The sequence below is a fragment of the Carassius auratus genome, chromosome 7 (assembly GCF_003368295.1).
Source record: "Carassius auratus strain Wakin chromosome 7, ASM336829v1, whole genome shotgun sequence".
Classification (NCBI taxonomy): domain Eukaryota; kingdom Metazoa; phylum Chordata; class Actinopteri; order Cypriniformes; family Cyprinidae; genus Carassius; species Carassius auratus.
This window is the reverse complement of record NC_039249.1, coordinates 29,046,822-29,072,066: the sequence shown is the minus strand read 5'-3', so window position 1 is coordinate 29,072,066 and position 25,245 is coordinate 29,046,822. Positions and strand designations below refer to the sequence as shown.

The following is a 25,245-nucleotide window of genomic DNA, read 5'->3' as shown; positions in this document are numbered from 1 at the left end:
TTGGCTGTTTGTAAAGGGCAGTGCAGAGAGAGCCGGTTCAGAGCAGACACTGGTCTTCAGGGCCGAGAGGTGGATTCGGGACCGTACCCTCCACACGGCTCCATCCAGGTGGAGACTCTACCCTTCTCTCAGAGCTACATCAGAGGAGACGGGGATATAATAGCTCAAGCTCCCACTGCTACAAAGAAAAGACTCCGAGTCACTGGGAACGGGAAAGTGGTTTGTCAACACAAACTAGTATTATGTTTATACTATTACAGCATTTATTATGATGATGCTGGATGGATTTGATGTTATATGTATATTTTCAGTTTTCGTTTTAAGCTTTAGAATTAAGTCATGTGCTTTTGGCATTTTTATTCCCTTTTAATATTTCAAATTTTAATTCATTGTAATTTCTGTTTTAGTCATTTTATTACTTAAGTTATTTGTTAGTGTATTTTAATGTAATATATATATATATATATATATATATATATATATATATATATATATATATATATATATAATTTTTTTATTACAGCCTAATCCTAAGTTAAAACTTTTTTAGTTTACTATATATATATATATATATATATATATATATATATATATATATATATATATATATATATATATATATATATATATATATATAATAAATATAATTGACTTTTGAATAGTTGTTGAAGTTTATATATATATATATATTTTTTTTTTATTTATATATATATATATATATATTTATATATTTTTAATTATATAAAAATATAGCTTTTATTAGTTTTCCTTTAAATTTTTGTTTTAAATTCCACATTTTAGTGGTTTAAGTTTTAAGAACTTACAACTATAATCATTTTTATTTCAATTTTAATTTTAGTTATTTTAACACTTCAGCTTATGTAGTTTCAGTGAGTTGCTAAAAAATATTTAATCAAAATGTTATTGCACATTTTTTAATATTTTGAATTATTTTGTATTTGTTTATTTTAATTTAACAAAACATTTTTTTTATCCAATAGTTTTCATGATAACAAGGTGAACTTTCATCCGCAGGTTCAGCCCTCTGAAATCGTTCGTCACGGATCTGACATCATTTACAAAGTAAGCAGAACAAAAACATAATGGCAATTGAGCAGCTGGGACCAAAAACATTTTTAATCTTAATTTTTTGTAACCATTTGTTATATAAAATCTCAAAAAAATTCCCTTAATTGACATTAATATTACTAATCACTTACAGTATCACGGTATTGTATCGATGGCGGTCGAGGAGGACCGCGCAGACTCGGGGTCTGACCGAAAGACACAGGTGACCAGCTGGGGGCAGCAGCGCCCTCCTCACGCCAGGACCGTCCCGCACACGAACACCAGAGCTGCTGCACAGCCTGTTGTGACTCAGGTGAGAGTATGAAAAGGTCCGATTCACTTACAGTTATATGTTGCAAACAAACCTGCATGTTTGCTTGTACCTCTCCCCAGCCGTCCACCAAACCCTGCACCCCAGAGCTCACTGGCTTTCTGCATTATAACGACAGCTCGGCTCAGCTGCTCCGCTGTAACGGGGACTCCTGGAGGCCCTGGACCCCGAATAACGAGGTTGTTAACACCGCAGTATTTCATATGATGACATGATGCCCTTCGGTTTCAGGATATCACGAGATGATTTGAATGTTTTCTGGTCTTTTCTGCGCTCATCTAGACTGTGAAAGCACAGAAGTGTCCTCCAGGATGGACGTATCACAACGACTACTGTTACATACTGAGCGCCGAGCGCAAAGCCACGTGGAGCGCTGCGGCGCGGGCCTGCAGAGAGAGGTCAGACAGAGCAAACGCTAGATAAATAATAGTGAATGTGTGCATAATTAAAACGATTATTTTGCCAATATTTCAAAAAATTAAAAAATAAGTCCCCAGAGTTGTCTTACTTGCATTACTTGTCCCTCAAGCTACGATGGACACCTGGTCAGTGTTTTGTCGAAAGGAGTCATGGGCTGGCTGTGGGACTTCAGTGACAGAAAACCCTTTTGGATCGGTAACCTTTTTTTCTTCTTCTTAATTTTATGCTGTCAGTTTAATTACAGTGTTTTGAAACAGAACAGCTGATTGAATCTTCAAACAAAATATTTGTGAAAATTAAAAATGAAAGTTTGCATATGTGCTTTCATGGCTCATATAGTAAGATATTGGATTATATGGAGCTCAAAAAAGCAAAAGGAACACCTCAGTTTTATTCGGAGGACCAAACGGAGCTAAAATACGTGATTTAGTGTAGATGCTGATATATGACCCACAACAAAATACAATTCTGATGCTTGCAATCAGATCTTTTTAACAGTATATCAGACTGTATCTGCCAATGATATGTCAGATGATTTTTATAGAATTAGTTTTATTGTGTTGGCAAAACATAATTCAATATAATGCAGATGAGCAAAGAAACATTCCTGAAAATCATGTTTGATGCATTTAAATTATTAATTTTTTTAAAGTGCAGATATTCAATTAAACCTAAGTCGCTTCAGTCCAGCAAGTAAAAAAAAAAAAAAAAAATTTTATACATTGTATTTTAATGCTTTATTTTTTATTTTGGATCCCTTAATGCTACCCAATACCTAAACCTACACCACCTTACTATTAATAAGCAGCAAGCAAGGAGTTTATTGAGGCTAAAGTAATATGTAATAGTAAGAACTGGACCCTAAAGTGTGAGTCAAAAGGCTCTAAAGGGTTAAACATGAACTCGCTCTCGGTGTAATAACAGGTCTGAATGATCGTGACAGCAAAGGCCGCTGGGAATGGGTGGGTGGAGAGCCTGTCACTTACACCAACTGGAGGCAGACCCCTCCTAAAAACAGGAAGAAGGGAACGAGGAGGTGCGTCCTGGTCTGGAGGAAGACCAAGTGGCAGATACGAGACTGTAAGAAAGGAAAGGGCCACCGCTACGTGTGTCACATTAAAATGTGAGTTCAGTCAGAGCTGCACATAACCTGAGGACACGACATCTACTCCTCCGTGCACGTACGGATCATGATGTGATCGTGCACGGTCAGAAACAACAGAACAGCCACATTAACAGTTTCTAATCACAAAACATCTTCTGGAGCTCAGACGACTGTCATGTGTGATGATCTACGCAATGTTATTTGTATTATATATGTATTTATTACTGTATGTTATGGGAATATGGGGTGTTTTTGATTTTGTAGCGGCGATGTTTATATGTATAATTTCTTGAGTTAGCATGATAAGCTTTTTCTAATTAAAAAACAATACACAACATCTGAAATCGAGGCTCTGTCATTATGATTTGTGTGCACATTTTTTATAATTATTGTCAGAGATTGAATATACACCCAAAAAATATTCTAGGCTCACAGTTGTTGTGGAAAAAAAGTAAATCTTAAAATAAAAAAATAAAAATTGTATGCATGAATAGAGCTCTGTTTCTTGCACAGAACGATTGTTTTGTGTCTTTAACCATCAGTGTATCATTTTTATTATTGTATGTTTTAGCCATGATTCCTATTCACCTCCATTATATGACTGACAGACTCCAACGCTTTGAGTTAAAAGTCTCTGTTTGTGTTCGACTGAAGAAACAAAGTCAAATACATCCTGGATGCCCTGTGGGTAAACAGATGAACATCAAATATTAATTTTTGGTTGAACTATCCCTCAAATCATAGCAATATTTTATAATATTACTGTTTTAAACTGTAGAAAACCGTAAATGCAACTGAAGCGGAAGAGACTTCTTATAAAAGCATTAAAATCTCCCTGAATGGTGGTCTAAACATTCACAAATTGGGCAGCCGTCTTATGCTTAAATAAATCAGTTTATTAAAAGTTCTTAACCAAAATGATCTTCAATATTATGAAAGAATTTAGAAAGTAACATTTTACAAATAAAAACACCTTTATCCCATCTTTACATACAAAATAAGGCACTATTCAGCGTTCTGTCGAGCAATATACAAAACATCATACAAATAAAGACAATGTACAACAATTCTTCAATGTACAGAAAAATTACGATGTGCCCAAATAATGTCAAATTTCACTTTTTACTTATAAATGACCAAACTATTTAATCTCCAGTGTCATAATTTCTGTGCACATTGGTCGAAAAACTGATCTTGACATTATAAAAGGGTGAAAACATTTAAAGCGGCCCTTTTTAATTACTGACAAGGGACTAAATAATAAAAAAAAAGAGAGATATCATCACACACCTAAACCAACAAAAAAGGCCATCAAACATTAAGTTTAATTCTGCTGTTCAAAAGCAGTTCTTACTAAAAAGCTGGAATGGTTTCACATTTAGCAGCTTCACCTTCTGAAAATATAATCAAATTTTTTAGCAGCTCCTCCCTCCGTAACAATCAAAAAAACAGAGAAAAATCAGAAGCAGTGAACAGAAACACATCCCTCCAAACCAACTAAAGCACTTAATCATATACAGGGTGTATTTTAGGGCAAACTGACACATTTTTTGTTAGTTTTGTTAGTCTTAAGATACAAAGCCTAAGGAGTGTTTTTGTCTTTTAAGTTACTTAATATTGTTCTCTTTTGGCTTAAAAATGTGCAAATGTAAAGTGGGATACTGCCACGCACTGTGTCTGAATGCATACTACACAAACACACATCTTCAGGGGAAGGCTGTGATATCTGCGTGAGATCTGCTGTCAGAGGAAGCCGTGTTCATCCAGGCCTTTCACTGCAACTGGCTTCCATTTAGCAGTGGGTTTATTACTGGAAGCAGGAACTGAAAAACAAACATGAAAATGAACAGACAGTTATCATTTTAACAGTATTATCAGGAAAGAGACTCGTGCTAGAAATGAGTCACCAATAATACAAGAATGTGTCTATAAATTAAGATAAATAGCAACAGAATTGAAAAAATTACATTAAATTATTCCCAATCTTTAACATTTATGTAACATAACAGTTTTTTGGAAATCTATATAATGACGCTACTACTACTAAAATAAAACACACACACACAATGCGTGTATACACACGTGTGTGTGTGTGTGTGTGTGTGTGTGTGTATATATATATATATATATATATATATATATATATATATATATATATATATGGATGCATGTGGATATTATGGATATACATTTAATATTAATTTATGATTGGATTATCTGATTTGATTATGATAGATGTTTATATATAACTATTTATTAAGCTATTTTAAAAAGTATATATATAATATATATAAGCAAAGTTGTATAGTTTAATGTTCGCAAAACGAAAGAAAAAACTAACAAACAAAAAATAGTATTGAAACTATGGATCACCGGTGTATCGGCCGCCGATATTATTGGATGATTTTTGATTATTTTAAAGCCATCAGCATTTAGGTTATAGCATGAAAAGGGCCGATACTGAAAGTTTATTAATTAACTGCAGGGAGATAACGAGCTGCATGTCTGTTGCACAATCGCATAACGATTTTCTCTGGGCAAAATAATAAAATAATTGCCAAAACAAAATAAAATCTGTAAAAAATATAGTTTGTCAGACAGCGTAGTACGACCCATTCAAACGTGACACATCCACATTAAGATTTATTCTCATGGAAATTAATGAAGTAGTCAAACCTGTACATTAGAATTGGGTAACCCAACTAGGGCTGGGTACCGAACTTCGATGCCTTATGGTATCGAACGAAAAACTTAGATACTATGAGTATCAAAAAATGAATTATCTTTCGGTGCCAAATTTCGGTTCCAAAAGCCAAGCAGCGTTTTTTTTTTTTTGCAGAGCGGCTGTGTCTGTGTGAGCTTGTAGCATACGTGCATGTAAGGACCTAAATTCACTGTGATTGGCTGTCCACCACCACGTGACATGACGGGGAGGATTTCTGAAGACTTTCTGAATGCTCGCAGTCACACAACACATTGTTTTTTCTCAAAACGTTGAGTGTTTTGCCCTCCCTCCCTGTTTAGTTTGGTCTACTCCATTGCGTATCTTGAAACACGCCCCCTTTCACGTCGTCTAAAAAAACAGAGAGAGAGAGACAGATTTATCCGGTAAAACGCAAATTTCTCTAAGCAGCAGGCCACTGTATACGTTCACTTAAAACATAACCGACTGTGTTTACGAGAATACTTGCAGAGACAATTATTTTATCAACCAGTTGTATTAATAATGTTATCCTGAGTGTGAAGTGTTACCAGAATTTGTTTTAATTAAGGTGAAAAATTTAAGTTTTGTGTTTAATGTATCTGTGTTGATGTTGAAATGGATTTTAAAACATATGGTATCGAAAAAAAGTATCGTTAGGAACTGGTATCGAAACTGAGGTATCGAAATTGGCACAGGATCGAAATATTTTGAACAATACCCAGCCCTAAACCCAACACTTTTGGCAAAACAGTGTGTATTCATTTACTTACTGTAAGTGACTGCATCAACTATAAAACTATGCCAATTTATGGTATTCACTGCTACATGAAGACAGCTGTCCATGTGTTAGAGTCTGCTGTTACCTGACAGCGCTGGAGCTCTGCTGTGTGTTTCTGAAGGAGCCGGTGATGGTCTTTCCCCGTAATCACTTTCACCAGACGAGGTGTGATCTCCGGCTCTAGAGTCTGCCATCACGTGCAGAGCGGGTCTCTTTTTATGGTACTTGGCACGGTACGTGTCCGTCATGCAGCTGTCCACAGAGAAGTATGTGCTGGGGAAGACAGGAGAGCCGGCCGCAGGTTTGGGGAAGCTGGAGAACTTCTCCTCACCTTCACTCGCGGACAGATCGTTCCTCTCCGGATCCGAGGAGCCAGACTTGGAGCTCGCGTCCGAGTTCTCCTGCCACTTCTGCAGGGAGGTTTGGGACAGAGCAGAGCCGTTGCGAGGAGGACGTCGAGGGCTGGGTGGAGGGGGATCTCGTCGCCGGTTCTCTGAGCTCAGGTTGAGAGGTTTGGGAGGCAGTGGTGGAGCCACGGAGTGAGTCCGAGAGGGAACCGGAGGAACGTCAGCTCGTGATGAGGTTTGATCGTCAGAGCTGTTCCACTCTGAACTGCTGGTCTTGGTGAAATTAGGAGAGATGGGGTTTCTGTTAACCGCGTGTGATCGTTGTACCTCAGTCCTCTCCAGCCTCACATTAGCAGGGTTGTATCGAAAAGCTTGACTCCTGTAGGAGAAAACAGAAGGCTCGTCTTATATCTACCTCATACTTGCCCATATTACCTTTACAACGAACTGGTTACACTGGTGTCTTTGTTACAGTGTAATTACACATGCAAGTACTGAGTAATATTAATTGCACAAACTTACTATATAGCTAGGGTTTGGCTTAGTGTTACTTGTATGTAATAATGCATAATGTACTGATGATACAATGCTAAGTATATGTGACATGCAACAAGAACACCTTAGTGTTCACAAAATCTTTCTTACTTTAAAAAGAAGTGCACTTAAAGAGAAACACTTAATGTTTAACACACTTAAGTACACTTTAATAAGTGTCTTTTGTAATTATTATTTAAACAAATTATTATTTTACAAGCACATTATAAATCATTGCAATTTTACTAATTTTGGTCATGTTCTAAAATAGTTCATTTTTTTGTTTTACCAACATATTAAATAAACAACTTGAAATGTAGTGTCATTTGATATTACATTTAAAATGTATATATATTTTAAATAATATACTTTTATTTATTTTGAATGTACTAAATTGCAACAAATGTGTAGTTCAATATTTAAGCGCACGGCACGATAGACGTTTCAATAGAAACATTTAAGTGTATTTCAGTTCTCTGTAAATGCTGGTCAGTGCTACATTCAGCAGTATTTTAACCATAATCCAAAAGACAATAGAAGCAATTGTGAAATTACATATTAAGAGGGTTAAAAAGCACTCTGAAGTTCAGCTAATTAAAACAATAATTCATTTTATTCAATTTATTGCAATCGACATGCAGCTGTGTCTCAAAACGTTCCATTCAAACTTACTGTTAGCTATTACTACCATCTTAATTACTATTAAAAAGTCATTTTTTTTCTTTGTATAAAAACATTTATGACCTGAGCCACAAAACATGCTTTGAAAAGTGTGTATCAGTATGTTTTTCCATAGAGCCCAAAGCACATGAGGTCATCTTATGCAAATAAAAACAGATTCATGTGAAAAAAAAAGAAACGTAAGTGACAAATCGTTTTCTCCCTTCCTCCAATCTTTTCTATACACATAAATTTTCAGGTTTTATGCATGTAAATATATTTTCTGCAAACGGAAAGCACACTAAAACTACAAGTAAAACATTCAAAGCCTCATGCATTAATTTTTTTCTCTCCAAACGACATACCTTAGAATAGCAGGACTCATGGAATGATTTTGTGTTTTCTTTTGGTGGTCACCTACAAGATAAATGAATAAAAATAATCAACTTTAATGTACTGTTGCATGCATTCTTTAATGTATATGTATTATTAATAAAACACACATCCCAAATAAGTGTGAAAGAAGTGTTATGTGAGGGCTCGGGGCTGGGGTATTGTCGGGGTCTCAGTGGGGTCTCTTGAGCTGTCTAAAGCACACTAGTCCATCCGGCTCAAACCAGCTTCTCTGTGCTCACGATGGCTTGTTAACAATGAGCTCAAGGGGTAACCGTGATCATTAAAGCCAAGTGGGCAGTGAGTCGAAGCAGAAAACAGCAACGCTTTCAGTGTGTTACCGTAGAGACCAAAACCTTCAATCTGAGGAGACATGACTACACAGATGCATGCTGGGAACATATTCAGACGCAGCAGTGCACAAAATAACGGTTAAGACTGTCAGGGAAGACAAAAACCTCACAACAACAATCTGCTTCAGATCAGCTGCTTATTAAAAGTAAAAATTAGTTTATAAATCTATAGGTTTCAAAACTTTTCTTCAAAAAAAAAAAAAACCAAACAAACAAAAAAAAAACACTGAAGACATTTACTGCTCAAAGAAGTACATAAATGTTTAATACGCTCTCTCTTCTTCCAAATTAATGTGACTCAGTATTACTAAAACATTTCTAAATTCAAGCGCATACAGAGAGAAAAAAAATCTAGAATGTGCCTCTTACTACAAAGCTTTTAAGATATACATTTGAATATAAGATATATATTTTTAGATAATTCTCTCTTTCTCGCTCTCTCCACACACACACACAAACAATAAACAAAGCACATCTTAATATTTCCCACTCTGAATTCCTATTTAAATGGGTAATATGTTAAAAAAAGTACTCAAGTCATGGACGGGCTGTAATATCAAGTGAAACTCTAGAGGGCGCTACAGATGAACACTGGTCTTTACTGGTAGACAAGTCTGTCATCATGAGGACTGAAGATTTGTTTTGCTGTAAAAGTTCAGTGAGCCATACTTTGAATGCAACTTTAAGACCCCCCCACCACCCAAAAAAACCTGTACCAATACCTATCAGTTCACATGTAAACCAAACATCATAATAAACAGAATCCAACAGAAAAGGACACAACTTCTTGATTAGTACTACACTTCTTTAGCATTTTCCTTGTCGGTTCGTCTTTACATCTGAGTACAGTCAGTGCCTCGATGTCGAGCCCCCTGAGACTCAGCCATCGGCGTGTGTGTGTGTGTGTGTGTGTGTGTGTGTGTGTGTGTGTGCGCCTCTCCCTCCTTCTGTTATTTTATTCCCCAGCGCATTAGCAGCTAAATCCCTTTGGCTAGCATGCAATTATGAGAGGATTGGACTTTAGACCCCATTTTCAAGCCTGTCGTGTTTAAGCTGCTAAGCCTCATGAGAAGAACCTCCATTTGATTGCCATGACTTGCAATATTAGATAACGTTGTTGCAATATTGCTAAATGTTTTTATAAAATATAGAGAAGCCAGAAGAAACCACCACACGGTAAGTCCCTCCACTGACGCAAGTTTAGGAGGTTTTGTTTGTTTCCTCTATTATAAAGCACACATTGTAAATTTACAACATCATTACCATCAAATACATCATCTCTTCTCAAGAAGCTGTGTGGTTTGAGACGTCATTCATGCCCACAAACACAGTGTAATCCTCTGGTTGAAGAAATACATTTTAGAACATCAGCTGGTACCATAAAATCGCTTTTATTTGAGCAGTTTTTTTATATTATATATCATAGTATTCATTAGCATTTAGCTTTTATTTTTATATCATTATCATAAAAATTATTTTTTGAACTGAACCCAAAACTAAAATCACAAAAAAAAAAAAGTTTCTTAAGTAAATAAATAAATAACAGAATTAAATATTTCAGATTTCAACTAACTTTAAAATAAAAGTATATAAAATCTATACAGAAATATGTAAAAAAATAAAAATATTATATATATATATATATATATATATATATATATAATATTAATATTTTATATTTATACATACACACACACATATATATATGAGAGAGAGAGAGAGAGAGAGAGAGAGAGAGAGAGAGAGAGAGAGAGAGAGAGAGAGAGAGAGAGAGAGAGAGACTTTTTGGTACATAACTATTTTAGTTTAAGTTTGAGTATTTTTAGTATTTGTTATTTGCTTTGATATTTTTGTAACTGTAAATATATTGTATATTGCATTGTATATGCAACTGTATATTCTAATTACTTTTTTTTCGTCAGTTTAGTATTGCAACAAAATTATTTCAGTTTCAGCCAAGACACCATTTCATGTTTTCATTAGTTTTTAACCTAATACTTACATTTGATTTGTTTCACCTTCATTTCAATCACAAAACAGAACTTTTTAAAACAGTAGCACTACATAAAATTGCACATTTGAGAATATAAATTAGATTATTACCAGCTGGAGCCAAAAAGCATTTCCTGGCTCATAATCATAATTTAAAAGCATTGCCTGATTCACAATTATTCAGTTAATATTCATGTTCCCTAAAGCCCTAGACGATGCATCCAGACACGTGAAGAAATGAGCGGCTCGTGAGTGTTCATCAACACTCAACATCTGAGCCAACATGAGATCACCGCCACACACCTGCTCTCTACACGCCACGGAGCAGAATTAAAGTATTACGGCTAATTCATCTTTTTCATCCACCCTTTTGAAAGGGAGGCCATTACTTGCCAAGTAATACATGCAAATATACATACGGATAGATATGCATCACATCTAGATCTGTTGACAAGCTGAAAATAGTTACTGATGTCTAAGAATAAATATTTTCCACAGTGCAACAGGATCTTGGAGAACACTTTTAATAACACGCTACAAACTCCCAACTACATTCTTACTTTCACATTTATTGGGCCAATATCTTTAAATATCAGCGTTTGCAATATTCTGCTGCTGTTTGGACCATTTCAATTTCAAGCGCAATTTCATTTTGGAAGTGGATCAGCGGTAAATAAAATGCAGCATCTTTTTACGTCAGTTAGTTTTTGTTCCAATATTAAATTTGATTTTTCAGCTTTATTTAAATGACTGAAAATTAATGTTTTAATACAGTAACTTCGTTATCAATAACCACACTGGTAATACAGATATTTAAACATTTGAGAAACTCCTGCTGCTCTGACCTTTACGAGCGTCTTACAGGACACACAGCACTGACAATAAACTACACACTACAGAGACGATCAGACGGTGGAAAAGAAACCCTCCTCACTTCACCTCTGATCAAACAAGGCCAACGTTCATCTGCACTGTTTACTCAAAGCATGGCTTGTTAACATGGGATTTTGTCACTTCCTTCCTTGGCAATATGTACACAAGAACAGCAGCCAAAAAATGTTCTCGACATGAAAGTCACACTTAATTTATGAATTGAAATGCTTTATATCAATTCCAAGTCCCATCTGCAAAATGTATATATATTAAATATATTATATATATATATATATATATATATATATATATATATATATATATATATATATATATATATATATATATATATATATATATATATATATATATATATATATATATATATATACACACACACATATACATACATACATACATACATATATATATATTTATCCAGCTGGTGTAAAGGTGATTTTTAGTGGATGCAATTCAGTTAAATATAACATTTTGAAGAAAAAAGAAATAGTATTTCTTCCAACACATTTGATCACATTATCTATGTATGTTTGACAAAGTGTTCAAATGTTTTGACCAACATATCTATTGATGTAGAATTAAAAACTAACTTAGGTGTTACATTTTTAATCCAGTGTCATTTAATACAATAATGCATATTTACACATCACACTTTATTATTACAAACAGTGTGGCTAAAAGCTTTTTTAAAGTTTTTATTTATATATATATTAATTGAATTATCTATTCATACGTATTCTAATATTATATATATATATATATATATATATATATATATATATATATATATATATATATATATATATATATATATATATAAAAACATACACACACATGCACATAAATAAATAATGAACCATTTTAAATTATTAAATAGTTAAAATTATACAATTTTAAATATTCTTCATTTATTATAATGTTTTTAATTTCTCTGTTCTTTTCCTTTTTGCTTTGCAGAATGATTTCTGCTCTATTGGCTGCTGGAATCAGTCCAGTTTGAAAGGCAACACTCAGCACTTTTGAACCAATTCCAAAATGACATTTGGAAAGAACTGTCAATATAATGTTAAACTGCAACTCAAATGTGACGATTGCAGCAAAACAAAACAAAACATAACAACATAAAACAAAACAAAACAACATAAAACAAAACATAACAACATAAACAAACAAACAAAAAAAAAACAACATAAAACAAAACAAAATGATTAAAAATAAAACAATGACACCATTATATATAGCATGTTTATATCCAATGTTCTCTCTCTTTCTCTCGCTCTCTATATATATCTACACACATATTAATTTGGATATACAGTAAACATCCAGCATCCCTCCCTGTCTAGCTCCTCCACACTCATTTAATGTCAAAGGAACGCAGAGTCATTATTTCCCACAGCACCGAACACTTCAGAGCTCGCGCCGCAGTGAAAACAGACTCAGAGCTGTCCTTTCTGCTTCACTTCTTCAGCCCATAAAGCACCTAGAGCTGGGGTAAACAGCCCCCCGCCCCGCCGCGACCATCACAACACACACACACACACACACACACACACACACACGAGCAGGACAAACGACTGGTCCACAAACACCCCTCCCTTCACTCCAGCGGTTCATCTGATAACAGCCACACTGCCACATCACTGACTTATGACACTACAGTAAATTTTGATATTCTCAACAATTTTGTACTTATAATATTTTCAGTTTATTACATTTATAAGACAAAAGCATGTAAAATACTAAAACGTAAAACTTCAAATTCAAATGAAAACTGAAACTATAAAACTAAAAGCTTTCAAAATATTAATAAATACTATAATAGTACATAACTAATGCTAAAATAACAGCGCCCCATGGGACGGTTCTATGGAAGTTAATACGCTGCCTATATAGGAAACAGCGAAAAACGCAACTGTCAACAAGTTATGCAAATAATGTTTTGGTAATGTCTGATATGCATTATCCATTAACAACTAAAAAATCATAACTCAAAAGGATTAGACAGCACTTACTGTAGATAATGGACGAAGGTGAGATCTCGGCCTTTGGATCCTCGTACCTCCTCTGGTAGTTAGGCTCCCTAAAAAGACACGATGCATTGAACTCAACAGTGTTCTTCAGCAGTGCTGTGCTTGACTTCATTGGTGGACACAGTGGACTCTGTGCTCCCTTCACTTGCATGAATGTGGGAGAACACAATATGGATTTTGTCATATTTCACCACGTCATTTATGGTGGACGTACAATACTGATGAATTTGTGAACACTTAACAGGAATGTGCAACTAAGCTCATGTCTTTACTGAATTCTTCTCTTGCAATCACATTTATATCATTATATCAAATGTCTTGACGTTGTTCCTAACAGGAATACTTCAGGTCTTACCTGGAGAGGTCTGTCTCTGGTGTGGACTGCATGTCTTTGTTGCTCATGTTCTCCACCACAGGAGAGTCCAGGTTTGCCGAGCTGTTGCTGAGACGATCACTGCTCTCGTATCCAGATTCAGTGCGCTGGATTTTCCAGTTATCCGTCCGAATGGTGAGGTTAGTGACGCTTGGTTTAACCCTGTCCTCTGAATCCAGCGAGCTCCTGCTGCCCATGTCCTGCCGCTGCTCGTCCTCGTAAATGGTCATTAAGCTCTTGGGTTTGCGTTCTTCTCTTCGGCCCCGCGCCGACTCTTCGGCGTCCTGATTAAAGGCCTGTCTGCGAGCGTTTGGATTATTATCGCTGTTTAGGACGCTGTCGACGTTGAGCACCTCTCGCGTCGGCCTCCACGCTCGATTGGGCCGGCTGCGAGGGTTTCCGTGCGTCCGGGAGTCCTGGCTGCTGTCCGTGTCGTAGCCGTTGGCCACATCCAGCCTCCGAGATCGGCCCTCTACCGGGGGATGAAGCGGGACGCGAGGCTGGGACTGAGAGCGGGGCTCATGGTTGTAGCGTGTGTTGGTAACAGGCCAGTGATCGGCTTTCGTCGGACCCCTGCCCTGGCTGCTGTAGAGCCGTGACTCCAGGAGCTTGAAGCCGTTCTCCGGAGGTGACAGCGAGCGGGAATGAGGCTTGTCTGGGGAGTCTGGGGACGAGAAACATACAGTTATACCTGGCTGTTCGGATGCAAAGTTAAAAAAAAAAAGAAAAAAAAAAAGGGAGTTTTACAAAAAAAAAAAAAATCATTTTTACTTTAAAAATGTCATGTTTAATTAAATGGTTGACTTGTTGTTTAATAGAGACATCATATGGGTTATCACTTTTTTTTGTTGGTACTATTAGTATGGTTCAAAAACACAAATTATATTCAATTAAATATGATACACATTAATTTAAATTTGTTAACTAAAAAGCATTAAAACAATCTTAGTTTTGCTTTTTAGATTTTATATGCATTTTTTAATATTATTTCTTTAAAAAACAAAACATAATGTTCTCTATGTATACGATAATAATAATTACACATACACACACACACACACACACACACACACATACATATAAACAAAGTACTGTGTACATTATAAAATATATTTATATATAATAATATAAATGTATGCACACGTAAATATTTGTAAAAATATTTACTGTATGTGTGTGTATTTATATAAATAATAAACACTAAACATACTAAATGGTATGATAAATTAGTATGTAAATAGTATGTAAACAAAAACTTATTTTGGATGCAATTAATCATTTGACAGCACTAATATTATATATATATGCATGTATGTATATATAGAGAGAGAGAAAGAGAGAGAGAGAGAGAGAGATAGTACAAAGTAATGTTAGTATTACATTATATTACGTTTTATTCTGTTACATAGAATCAAAATATAAAAAATTTCAAGAAGTTTTACTTATATAATATGTAATAGAATTAAGAATTTTTTTATTTAGATATTATTTTATTTTATTTATCACATATACTTATATTTCGTAGCTTTGTATGATTTTATTTAATGCTTTGAGAAGGTCAAGGTCAAAAGTCTCTTAAATATCTAAAAATCTGACCTTTTTCTGACAAGGAAAGGTTTGTTTAGGTTGTTAAAGTGTGGTTTGACTCCTTAAAACACAATGATATTTATGAATTAATACTTCATGATGTAAACATTTTTAACACTGAAAAAAAAAAACACTTCAGTTGTAAGTCTTAAGAATTTATAATCAAATTATGTATGAACAGAACTGCATTTAGTTTTCCAAACAAGTATTTTGTGCCACTGTGTGAAAACACAGCCCTCGTTGAGTTTCACATCATTCAGTTAAATTACACTAACACAATTCATCGATGCTGAACCCGCTTCCAGTCTACAGGCCTGAATCATCTATTTCCGACATTTGCAGATTTGCACTAATAGTCTGGATGACCTTTTTCTGGTGGAGGTGGCAGAGCAGTGCTGATGTTGGCACTGTTAAATGAGCACATCCTTACTGCTCCTCTGCCAAGTTCACTATATGGTCATCACGATATTAATGCAACTTTGACTTGTGGCCATTACACACACTAAAAAAAGCGAATTATCTGACCTAATGAATTTCAAACAGCCTCCACAGTTAAATGTCTACAAGATGAAGGCATTCTGGTCTGAGATCTACACGCTGAAGACCAAAAAGCCATTAGTAAGCCACATACTGACTTAAAAAAGGGTAAAGCAAAGTCAAGCAGCTTGGCTTGCAAACCAGTTTTACAGCTAATGAGCAATAAAAGGATATGGTAAAGTTAGTCACATGACGCCTGCACAATATGGTGAACCGGTTTCACTGCACATGAGAAAATGTCATTGTGACACCCATACACGTACATCTACATGGCCCAGTTATTATTACCATGCTAGAGAAGAAGTGCACTTTGTTTTAAATGTACTTGAAACCTTTAAAGTATATTTCTTTTAGAAAACTGTACTTGCAGAAACTAGAATATTAAGGAAATAAAAAGCCACTTAGAGAGATTACACTTAAGTGATTGTGTTTCTAAACACACTTTTAAAAAAGTCCAATTTGTTAATGATGTCAAATTAAGTTTTGCCTTAAATCATCGTTTTATTAATTTTTATTTGTTCTTTAAACTTTAAACTTATTTTGATGCGTTTACTAACATATAAAAGCACATGTAGTGTTATTAAACATTACATTTAAAATTAATAAACTGAATAAAAATAGAATTTTGCAACTTAATTACAGATTTCAAATATTTCAATACATAGGTACTTTTACTTTAAGTTTTTACTTTTAAATCAATACATTAAGTACATTTTATTTAGTTCACTTTAACCATATTGCAATAAACACAAAGTAATAATGAAAAAATCTCTCTAAAGTTCAGCTAATTGCATTTAATATAACATGCAATTAAGTGACTGAAAATGTAAGCATAAAATTAAATTTAAATTTACTTTCAATTAAGTGACTGAAAATGTAAGCATATTTTCCCATTAGTAGTACGTTTTTTATTTTTCCCACAAGGGATTACTTTTAAAGCAATAGTTAACCTAAAAAAAAAAAAAAATCATCAACATATCAAAGATTGTACTAGCCATTTTACCCATATAACGAAAGTAAAGGGAGACTCTGAATTAAGAAGCTCATCCACTTTTGTTATATGGAAAAGAGCAGCCGACATATTCTTCAAAATCTCTCCTTTTCTATTTAATATCAAAAGCAAGACACACGAAACTGGAATGACATGAGGCTGAGTAAATTCATCTCTCCGTAAACTATTGTCACTGGGGCAGTACCTGTTGAAAAGCAACTAATAAAGTACACAGATACACTTTCAGCTTTCGCACCTTCGAGTACTGCGCCAGTGACAGCTTCATTCCTTTTCCTCCGAGAAAGTGAGCTCATATTCGTCTTTGAAGCACGCATATGCTCTGACACACACACTTCTCAGCAATCATACAGTGCTCTTCTTTTCTAAAACAGACGACTTGACCTGATGGACATGTGTCCCTTATCGCTTCATTAGAAAGGCTCCAGCAAAGCCTTTCGGGTCCTTTGAGTGAGTATCACTGACCTCATCCAGCATTAGTGTGGTTATGCAAGTGGAGCTTCTGTGCAAGTGATCCAATGCGGCGTGCTTCATCTAATCTCTCCAGCAAATCTAATGCGATGTGTGTTAATGTAGTCATTTTTCATTTGGAATTAAACTCACTAACAATTAAAACCATCTGGAAACTTGTAAAAGGAGGTGGAGTTACATTACATTTTGATTTGTGGCCTGACTTGGCATCAAACTCTGATAGGTGCACATACAGTAGATGTCAGCCGTCCATGACCCATTATTATAAAGCACAAGCGAAACCGAAGAAACATTACAGAGCCTAGTGTGAGGATGGAGCACACGTTAGATGTAATCTGTGTTTTTAACACTTCTCGCTGACCCCGGGTTGCATAAGAACCAGCAGAGCGCTGTGAGTGAATTTATTCCACTCCAAAGCTCTGCTAAAAGCTTCCCCATAGAGGACTGGGTAGACAAATACATACATTTATTTGATCAAAAATTCATGGCCGCTCAAACTAATGTTATCCGACAAATGTGTGCTATTCAAGTGTGAAGCTGAACCAAGCTGATCTCATGAAAATGCGTATAAATACTATGCCTAATTCGTGGCATTAGTATAAAAAAATTGTCCTTTGGCGTGCATGCGCTATGCAATGGAGAGAAAACTGCATATCTAATGCACACTAGGACTGCACGATTATGACAAAAATCAGAATTGTCAATTGTTTCCTTAAAATTGGAATTGCGATGATTAATTAAGATGATCACAATTTACATCAAATTATGTTAATACTATTCTTTGATGGTATTACTGCATGGCGTATTTTTATATGAAATGAACAAACTAAAAAAACACTAACTAACTTTCAGTGCTTTTCTAAAGTATTAAGCCTCAAATGTCAATTATACATTGGATCGGTTTCTTCTTTAAATTATATAAAAAAAGTTAAAATATGAATGGTATTATAATGTTCCTCTTCTTTTTTTTATATTACTTCACAGTTTCCACAAAAACATAAGCAGAATTAAAAAAAAGCTTTGAATCAAAAATAATTAAAAATATAATTAAACAGAAAACTTATTTTGAAATGAAATAATCTCTCGCAATATTATTTTATACTGTATTTTTGATCAAATAATGCAACCTTGGTGAGCATAAGTGCCTTCTTTCAAAAATGAATAAAAATAAAAAAAATATTTCAACCTTTTGACTGGTAGTGTATAAACAATAGTATAAGACAAGCTTGCCTTCATAGACTTCACTAATTACATTTTATTTAAATATCTTTTCCCAAAACAGTCAAGATGTTAAATTCTTACCCCGGTGTCTCGGTGTTTCTTGTCTCGTCTGCGACCGATCCGAGTCCTTCTTAATAAGGTTGCTGGGACGGCCTTCTTTCGGCAGCTCCCGCAAAATCTCCCTGAATCGACTCTGAATCGGTTCAAAGCTCATCTTCACTGTCAGACAAAAAGACACAGATATGGATAAACGTGGCAGTATTGACCAGAGATTGCACATATTTAAACACAAGGCACCGTTTCAGCAAAATCCATATGCAGGTCCAACAGGGGTATTAAAAACTATATAACTTTAATTAATTGGCTTTATTATAAACTATCATATATCAGGGTCTCAATCTAGAGCTTTTCTCGATACAGGAATTCTGAAATGTAAACGTAGCCATTAAAAAAAAAAAAAAAATTCAAGTATGTATGTTTTCAAGTATGTTTTATGAGTCTGCTGTAAAATCTTTAAGCAGCACCCTTGAAATGAAGCATTAGAGTACACTTGAAGTTAAGGATCATTGGGATGGTGGGAGAAAGTGTGGCCTCTGCACTCTTTAAATACACCCCAGAGGCTTCTGGGAAGGACAGTAGAGCCCAAGAGCCTTAACGGCAACCGATGTGTGTGTGTGTGTGTGTGTGTGTGTGTTGCTGTGCTGAAGCAGAAAAGCAGTGAAGTGTTACAAGAGAGCAAAAGAGTGAGAGAGAGAGAGACAGATAACAGAAAGAGAAAGGACATTTCTTGCCCTCAAACTCACTGCAGTAACATAACGGTCTCTTAGTGAGGGGTTACTAGACACAGCTGAGAAAACATCACCCTATCAGCGATTCCCAAACATACTTAAAAGATACTGATCTCCTTCTGAACCGGGTGAAGCTTACACTTACAGAGATATGTGGACATCTAAGCCACATTAAAAAACAAACAAACAGAACAAAAAATAAAATGGAAAAAACTATCAATAAAAAAAAAAAGTTAAAAAAAATAAAAAAAAAAGAAAGAAATCCCCAAAACCAACACTTAAAAAACAACTAAGCAAACAAGAAAAAGCAAAAACAAAAGGAAAAAATAAAATAAACCCAAAAAACAAACCAAAGACAAAAGCAAACAAAAAAAAGAAAAGAAAACCAAAAAAAAAAAAAATCGAAACAACTAATTAAAATAAAAGGCAAAAAATCTAAAAATAAAATAAAAAACAGCACAAAAATGTCAAAAACAAAATAAAACAAAACTTACAACAAAAACTGAAGCAACACAATCAACTACAAAAACAAAAGCAAAGCAAACAAACAAAAATACACTAAAAAAAAAAAAAAAAAGGAATCACCAGATCAACTTGTGCCAACAATTAAGTGTGGCTTAAGTATCATGTAATTTCTAAGGTCGCTATATATTATATTCAGACTGCTTAAAAGCAGTCAAAACAGTGTAAACGAGCAATAAGTAAACTTGGCAGAAAGTGGAAGCAAGTTGCTGTCAGATTCTATTACAACTTTGTTCAAATTGCAGCTGTGCACTTGCATCACAGAGGACTCATTTTGCACAGCTTTATAAGCTATATCACCGAGCCAAAGGGAATATTTTCACTGCCTAAGGACAGAAAGCCATTACAAGGATGATCTAAGAGCTTTTAGTGGAGAGGAAACTTCAACAATAAAAAGAGAGAGGCATCAAGCCATTATGGTTTGTAATAACAGAGGAATGTGGGCTACTGGAGTACGAGGACATTCTTCTCGCTTCAGGTCTTTCTTGTCTGTCTTTGTCCAAACATCCTGCGCTGCTTTCTCTGATCCTCTGGGTATTAAAATACTTTGTGGGAGAACAGTGTTGCCTCCTTGAGAGAATATTTTGACCTCTGCACCGTTCATGAAAAAGGCATAAGGATTGGGACGGCTGACACAAGTAAATCAAGATAATGGAAATTATTGGGTATTTTGCATCCAGGTTTATTATAGTTTACTGAGGAAGAATAATAATAATAATAATAAATAGATAACATATTTGACTTAAAATCAAATCTACCTTAACTTAAAATAGTAAAAATTTTTAAAATAAAAAAATGTTTGCACTTGAAATAAAATAAAACCTTAAAACTAAAAGTTTTTTTTCTTTTAGTGCATATTTATGCACAAAAATAATTGAAAACATTTATATACACTCACAAAAAATAAATTAATAAATACAGAATTGCTTCAATTTTAATTTTGCATTTTTTTTTTAATGCAAACTATTCATAAAAACTGTACTAGTATCTCAATGATACTAAAATAACACTGGATTTGTCTTTATTTGTTTTCACAATCTTGAGCGGTGATATTCATTCTTGACATTCAAATAAGAAAAAAAAAAGAAATCTGTCATTATTTTGATACTTTGACTGCACAATTATTCAAATTAAAACTCATGACATTATCTTGCAATTTGTAAAAATTAATGCATGTGAATAATAGTCCTAGTCATGAACAGAAAGTTATTATGAGTTTCAGTTATAGCAATTATGCAATTCACATTGTTCGATATTTTAGTGATTTAATCTTTTTTATATATTTATTTCTAGCAATTTGTAGAAATTAATGAATGTAGTGAAAAATCTAATAATAGTTCCAGTTGATAACCAGCAAGGCATTGTGAGGTGCAGTAATGTAAAGTTATGTTTGTGTGTGTTTTCACCTGGTCCTCTGCCGCCGCTGGTCTGGTTACTGCCTCGACTGAACACAGAAGGAGGCTGAGGCTTAGTACCAAGCTTCAGAGTACCATGATTTGAGAAGAAAGCACTCAAGTTTTCTCGTGTCAGCTCCAGCTTCCTTCCACCCACTATAGGAGTTCCTGAAAGACACACAAATCATTTCATTTCTTATGCACTACTATTTCACTGCGTCTGTTCATATGCACCACTGTTATTTTACTTTATTGCACAGCTTGCTGAATTCATTTATTCTGTATAAATGTACACTTTTCTCTATGTCACTAAAACTAAAGCTTAAAAGAGTCAGATAGGAAGAAGGGAGGGAAGGAAGAAGTTTTCAAAGACTGAGACTTGTCCGAAAAGACATTCTGATTTAACTTTGTACAGTAAAATTAACATTTTCACTTAAAAATAAATAAATAAATAATAATAATTTAAAGGCTCTAATACCCAAACACAATTTTGACAACATTTCCATCATCATTTCGAACACAAAATCGTATCGTTATCTCAAAATGTCTTTTTGTAGTGCAATGCAAACATTACATCGCATATGCATCAGTTTAAAAACAACAAACACTGGTCAATTAGTGCTAACTGATAATAACAATTAACAGATTTAAATTGAAATTATCCTCTCTAATAAAATTAACTTTATTTATCAACTATTTTAATAATATTTTTTTTATTTAAATCCAAACATTTAGTCTTTATTTTATATGATATTATTAAAAAAAAAAAAAAAAAAAAAAAAAAAAAAAAATAATATATATATATATATATATATATATATATATATATATATATATATATATATATATATATATATATATATATATTTATTTATTAGGGGTGTAACGGTTCACAAAATTCACGGTTCGGTTCGATACGATACACTGATGTCACGGTTCGGTTCGGTTCGATACGTTTTAGATACAGCAAAATGTAAAAACATCTCAACTTTTCAGAATGCCGCAAGCACACCGCGGGTCATGTGACAAGAACCAACCAATCAGCTTCATCCTTTCCCGTAACAACGTTGAGAGCTCAGCCAAGATGAAGGATCAGCTGATCATAGTTGTATATGGATTGCAATTTTGAAATAAATTCAGTAGCAGAGCTACTGCAAGCGATTTTTAGAGCTGCAAATCCATTTATCCTTCGCTGAAATTTCCGCGTCTCATGGAGAGAGCACGTCATTGTTGCTTAGCAAAGACAGACGCCTCATGAGCGCTTCTGCCCGAGCGCTTTGGAAAGGAGGAGAAAGACGCGCTTAGCGTTTTCCATGCGTTTTTAGGCGCGATATGTGAACGGCCCCTAAGGCGCTCGCTCACTCAGCACGCGCTGAAGGCTCGTTGCAAAATGTCGAATGCCTTTAACAGACCAGAAATATAAGATCCTAAAATAACCAACAGGTCTGGTGTTTGGGTTGGATTCCCTGTAAGCTATAGTTTCTAAATGCTGCAGGGATAGTTTGCTGCGTGCATGTTTCTCCTTTTTTTCGTCTTTTCCCAGATAGTACTGACGCATATATCCCAGATATTCCCGCTGGTTTTTTTTTTTTTTTTTTTTTGTAATCCCGCTGGTGTACCCTGTCATGTTGCAGATGCGACATACCGTTGTTTTTTTATCCACCACTCTCTTGCCATCACCATTATAGCTTAAAGGGAATCCAAAGTGCACCCAAACACCAGACCTGTTGGTTATTGGGGGATCTTCTCATTTCTGGTCTGTTAAACGCATTGGCTATTTTGCAACGAGCCTTCAGCGCGTACTGAGTGAGCGAGCGCCTGCTGAGTAGCCTAACATAAACATATAAGATGGTGTTTTTTTCTTCTTCGGGAGTGTCAGGGGCGTTGCCTGTTACGTTGTTTGGGTTATTGGGCTACCTTGTTGAACGCATATCATTATATTTCTTTCTCTCTCTTTTTTTTTTTTTCAAATATAATTAATTACTCCAACGAACCGTTCGGTATACATAATGCGTACCGCGTACCGAACCGAAAGCGCCGTACCGAACGGTTCAATACGAATACGCGTATCGTTACACCCCTAATATATATATATATATATATATATATATATATATATATATATATATATATATATATATAATTATTATATTTTAGAAAATATACTTCATATATATATATATATATATATTTTATTTATACTTTATTTTGAACTTTTTTCTTCCAGGAAGCCAGAATCTGAAATTTCTGGTCCGTGAATAATTATCTGTGATTAATCACATTTTTTAAGCAGAATAAAACTATTAAAAGGATAAATTATTATAAAATGTGTTAAAAAAATTTGACAGCTATAATATCTATTTATTTTTGCTTACAGCAACAAAAAGTTTCAAACAAAGTCATGGCAGAATCAACCTCAGTTGTCTTTATTCAAACGGTTAAAATGTGCTGAATTGACCTGAATCCAATACAACTGCAATGAAAGGTTTATTTATTTTTTACCTGGTGCTTCTCCATTGACTGAGCTCTTATTTTGGGTGCTACTGCTGTTGGTCTGCGGGGCTTCGTCTGTTACCACAGCGCTGCCATCAGGGTTAGAGTAAAACAAGAGCAAGGGCTGGAAGTGACCTCTGATGCATTTAGTGACCACATCTTTCCATCTGGATCCCACCTAGAAAAAAAAATAGTAACCAAGAATGAGCTCTAGCATACAGAGAGCAGTTATCTGAAGTGATAGATACTTATAATACATGAAGGCTTGCACGCTGTACTACAAAAGTCTCTTCAGGCAAACAGATGTAACCTTGCTTTTTAATTACTAGACACAAGAGAAAGAAAGAGCATCAGATCAGTCAAAAAGAGCAGGCGAGATTGTAAAGGAGATGAACTAAGATGTGTTTAATCAACAAAACAGCTGTTCTTTTGCATTGCATACTGGATTGGCTCTCTATACTGTAGCTTTCCGCACACACACACACACACACACACCCCTACTGTATTGCAAATATTGTGTGTGTGTGTGAGGATGATTTATCTTGGCGGTGGAGACGGGCAGCACCAGCGTTGAAGTGCATACGCAAACACAAGCCACACACTACTGATGGATGAAGATATACGGGAAGTTACAGGAAATAACAAGCAATATGGTAAAATGTTTCGATATCCAAATGTAGCAAATGTTTGCTTAATAACAGAGCATGAAAGCCAGGACTTCTGGGTAGGCTTTATGAATTGTGTAAATATACAGACAGAAGGACTAGATAACGTGAAAGTCTAGTCTCACCTCCTTGACATTGGCATCATCAAAGAAAACCCATTTGGATGATTTGGTGTGGTAGGTGAAGGCACAGTAATGTCTGCTGGAGTAACAGATCATCCCCACCAACTGCAGCTCGATCTTCTTCGCACGCTCGTCTGTGACGCGATAAAAGAGCTGCAAAGACACAAATGCTGACAATTATAATAAATATCGTACAGCACAGCTTTCTACTAATATTGAAAGTTCAAGGCAGTGATGCACCAAAATGTTGGCAACCAAAATATTTGGCCGAAAGTGTTTTTTTTAAATTAAATTAAATAATTAAAATGTTAAATAAATAAATAAAAACAAAGGAGTAAATATAGATCTTGATATGATGTTTTTATTTTAACCTAATCAAAATAACCTAACTGCAGTTCGATTGAGATTAACTGAAATGCACAACGAAAAAACATGTTTTTTTTTTAAATGT

General features: G+C 34.7%; 2 protein-coding genes across 3 annotated transcripts in view; one reads left to right on the top strand and one right to left on the bottom strand.

Moving 5' to 3' along the window:
* frem1a (Fras1 related extracellular matrix 1a) overlaps positions 1–3,263 on the top strand; it is a 30,117-nt gene extending 26,854 nt beyond the window's left edge. Inside the window, exons 31-37 of the mRNA XM_026268348.1 lie at positions 17–219; positions 1,036–1,083; positions 1,223–1,381; positions 1,462–1,578; positions 1,682–1,797; positions 1,929–2,014; positions 2,744–3,263. Coding sequence (XP_026124133.1) covers positions 17–219; positions 1,036–1,083; positions 1,223–1,381; positions 1,462–1,578; positions 1,682–1,797; positions 1,929–2,014; positions 2,744–2,946 — 932 coding nt within the window. The 3' untranslated portion in view covers positions 2,947–3,263. The remainder of the gene's footprint in view (positions 1–16; positions 220–1,035; positions 1,084–1,222; positions 1,382–1,461; positions 1,579–1,681; positions 1,798–1,928; positions 2,015–2,743) is intronic.
* A 536-nt stretch (positions 3,264–3,799) lies between these two features.
* The window catches only part of usp53a (ubiquitin specific peptidase 53a), a 45,374-nt gene continuing 23,928 nt past the window's right edge, over positions 3,800–25,245 (bottom strand). For both annotated transcript variants that reach the window (XM_026268347.1, XM_026268346.1), the window contains exons 10-18: positions 24,798–24,947; positions 24,017–24,185; positions 21,527–21,682; positions 18,892–19,029; positions 13,968–14,649; positions 13,595–13,662; positions 8,313–8,364; positions 6,492–7,132; positions 3,800–4,747 (exon numbers count right to left, since the gene is read on the bottom strand). In XM_026268347.1, the coding sequence (XP_026124132.1) occupies positions 4,668–4,747; positions 6,492–7,132; positions 8,313–8,364; positions 13,595–13,662; positions 13,968–14,649; positions 18,892–19,029; positions 21,527–21,682; positions 24,017–24,185; positions 24,798–24,947 (2,136 nt within the window). In that variant the 3' untranslated portion in view covers positions 3,800–4,667. The remainder of the gene's footprint in view (positions 4,748–6,491; positions 7,133–8,312; positions 8,365–13,594; positions 13,663–13,967; positions 14,650–18,891; positions 19,030–21,526; positions 21,683–24,016; positions 24,186–24,797; positions 24,948–25,245) is intronic.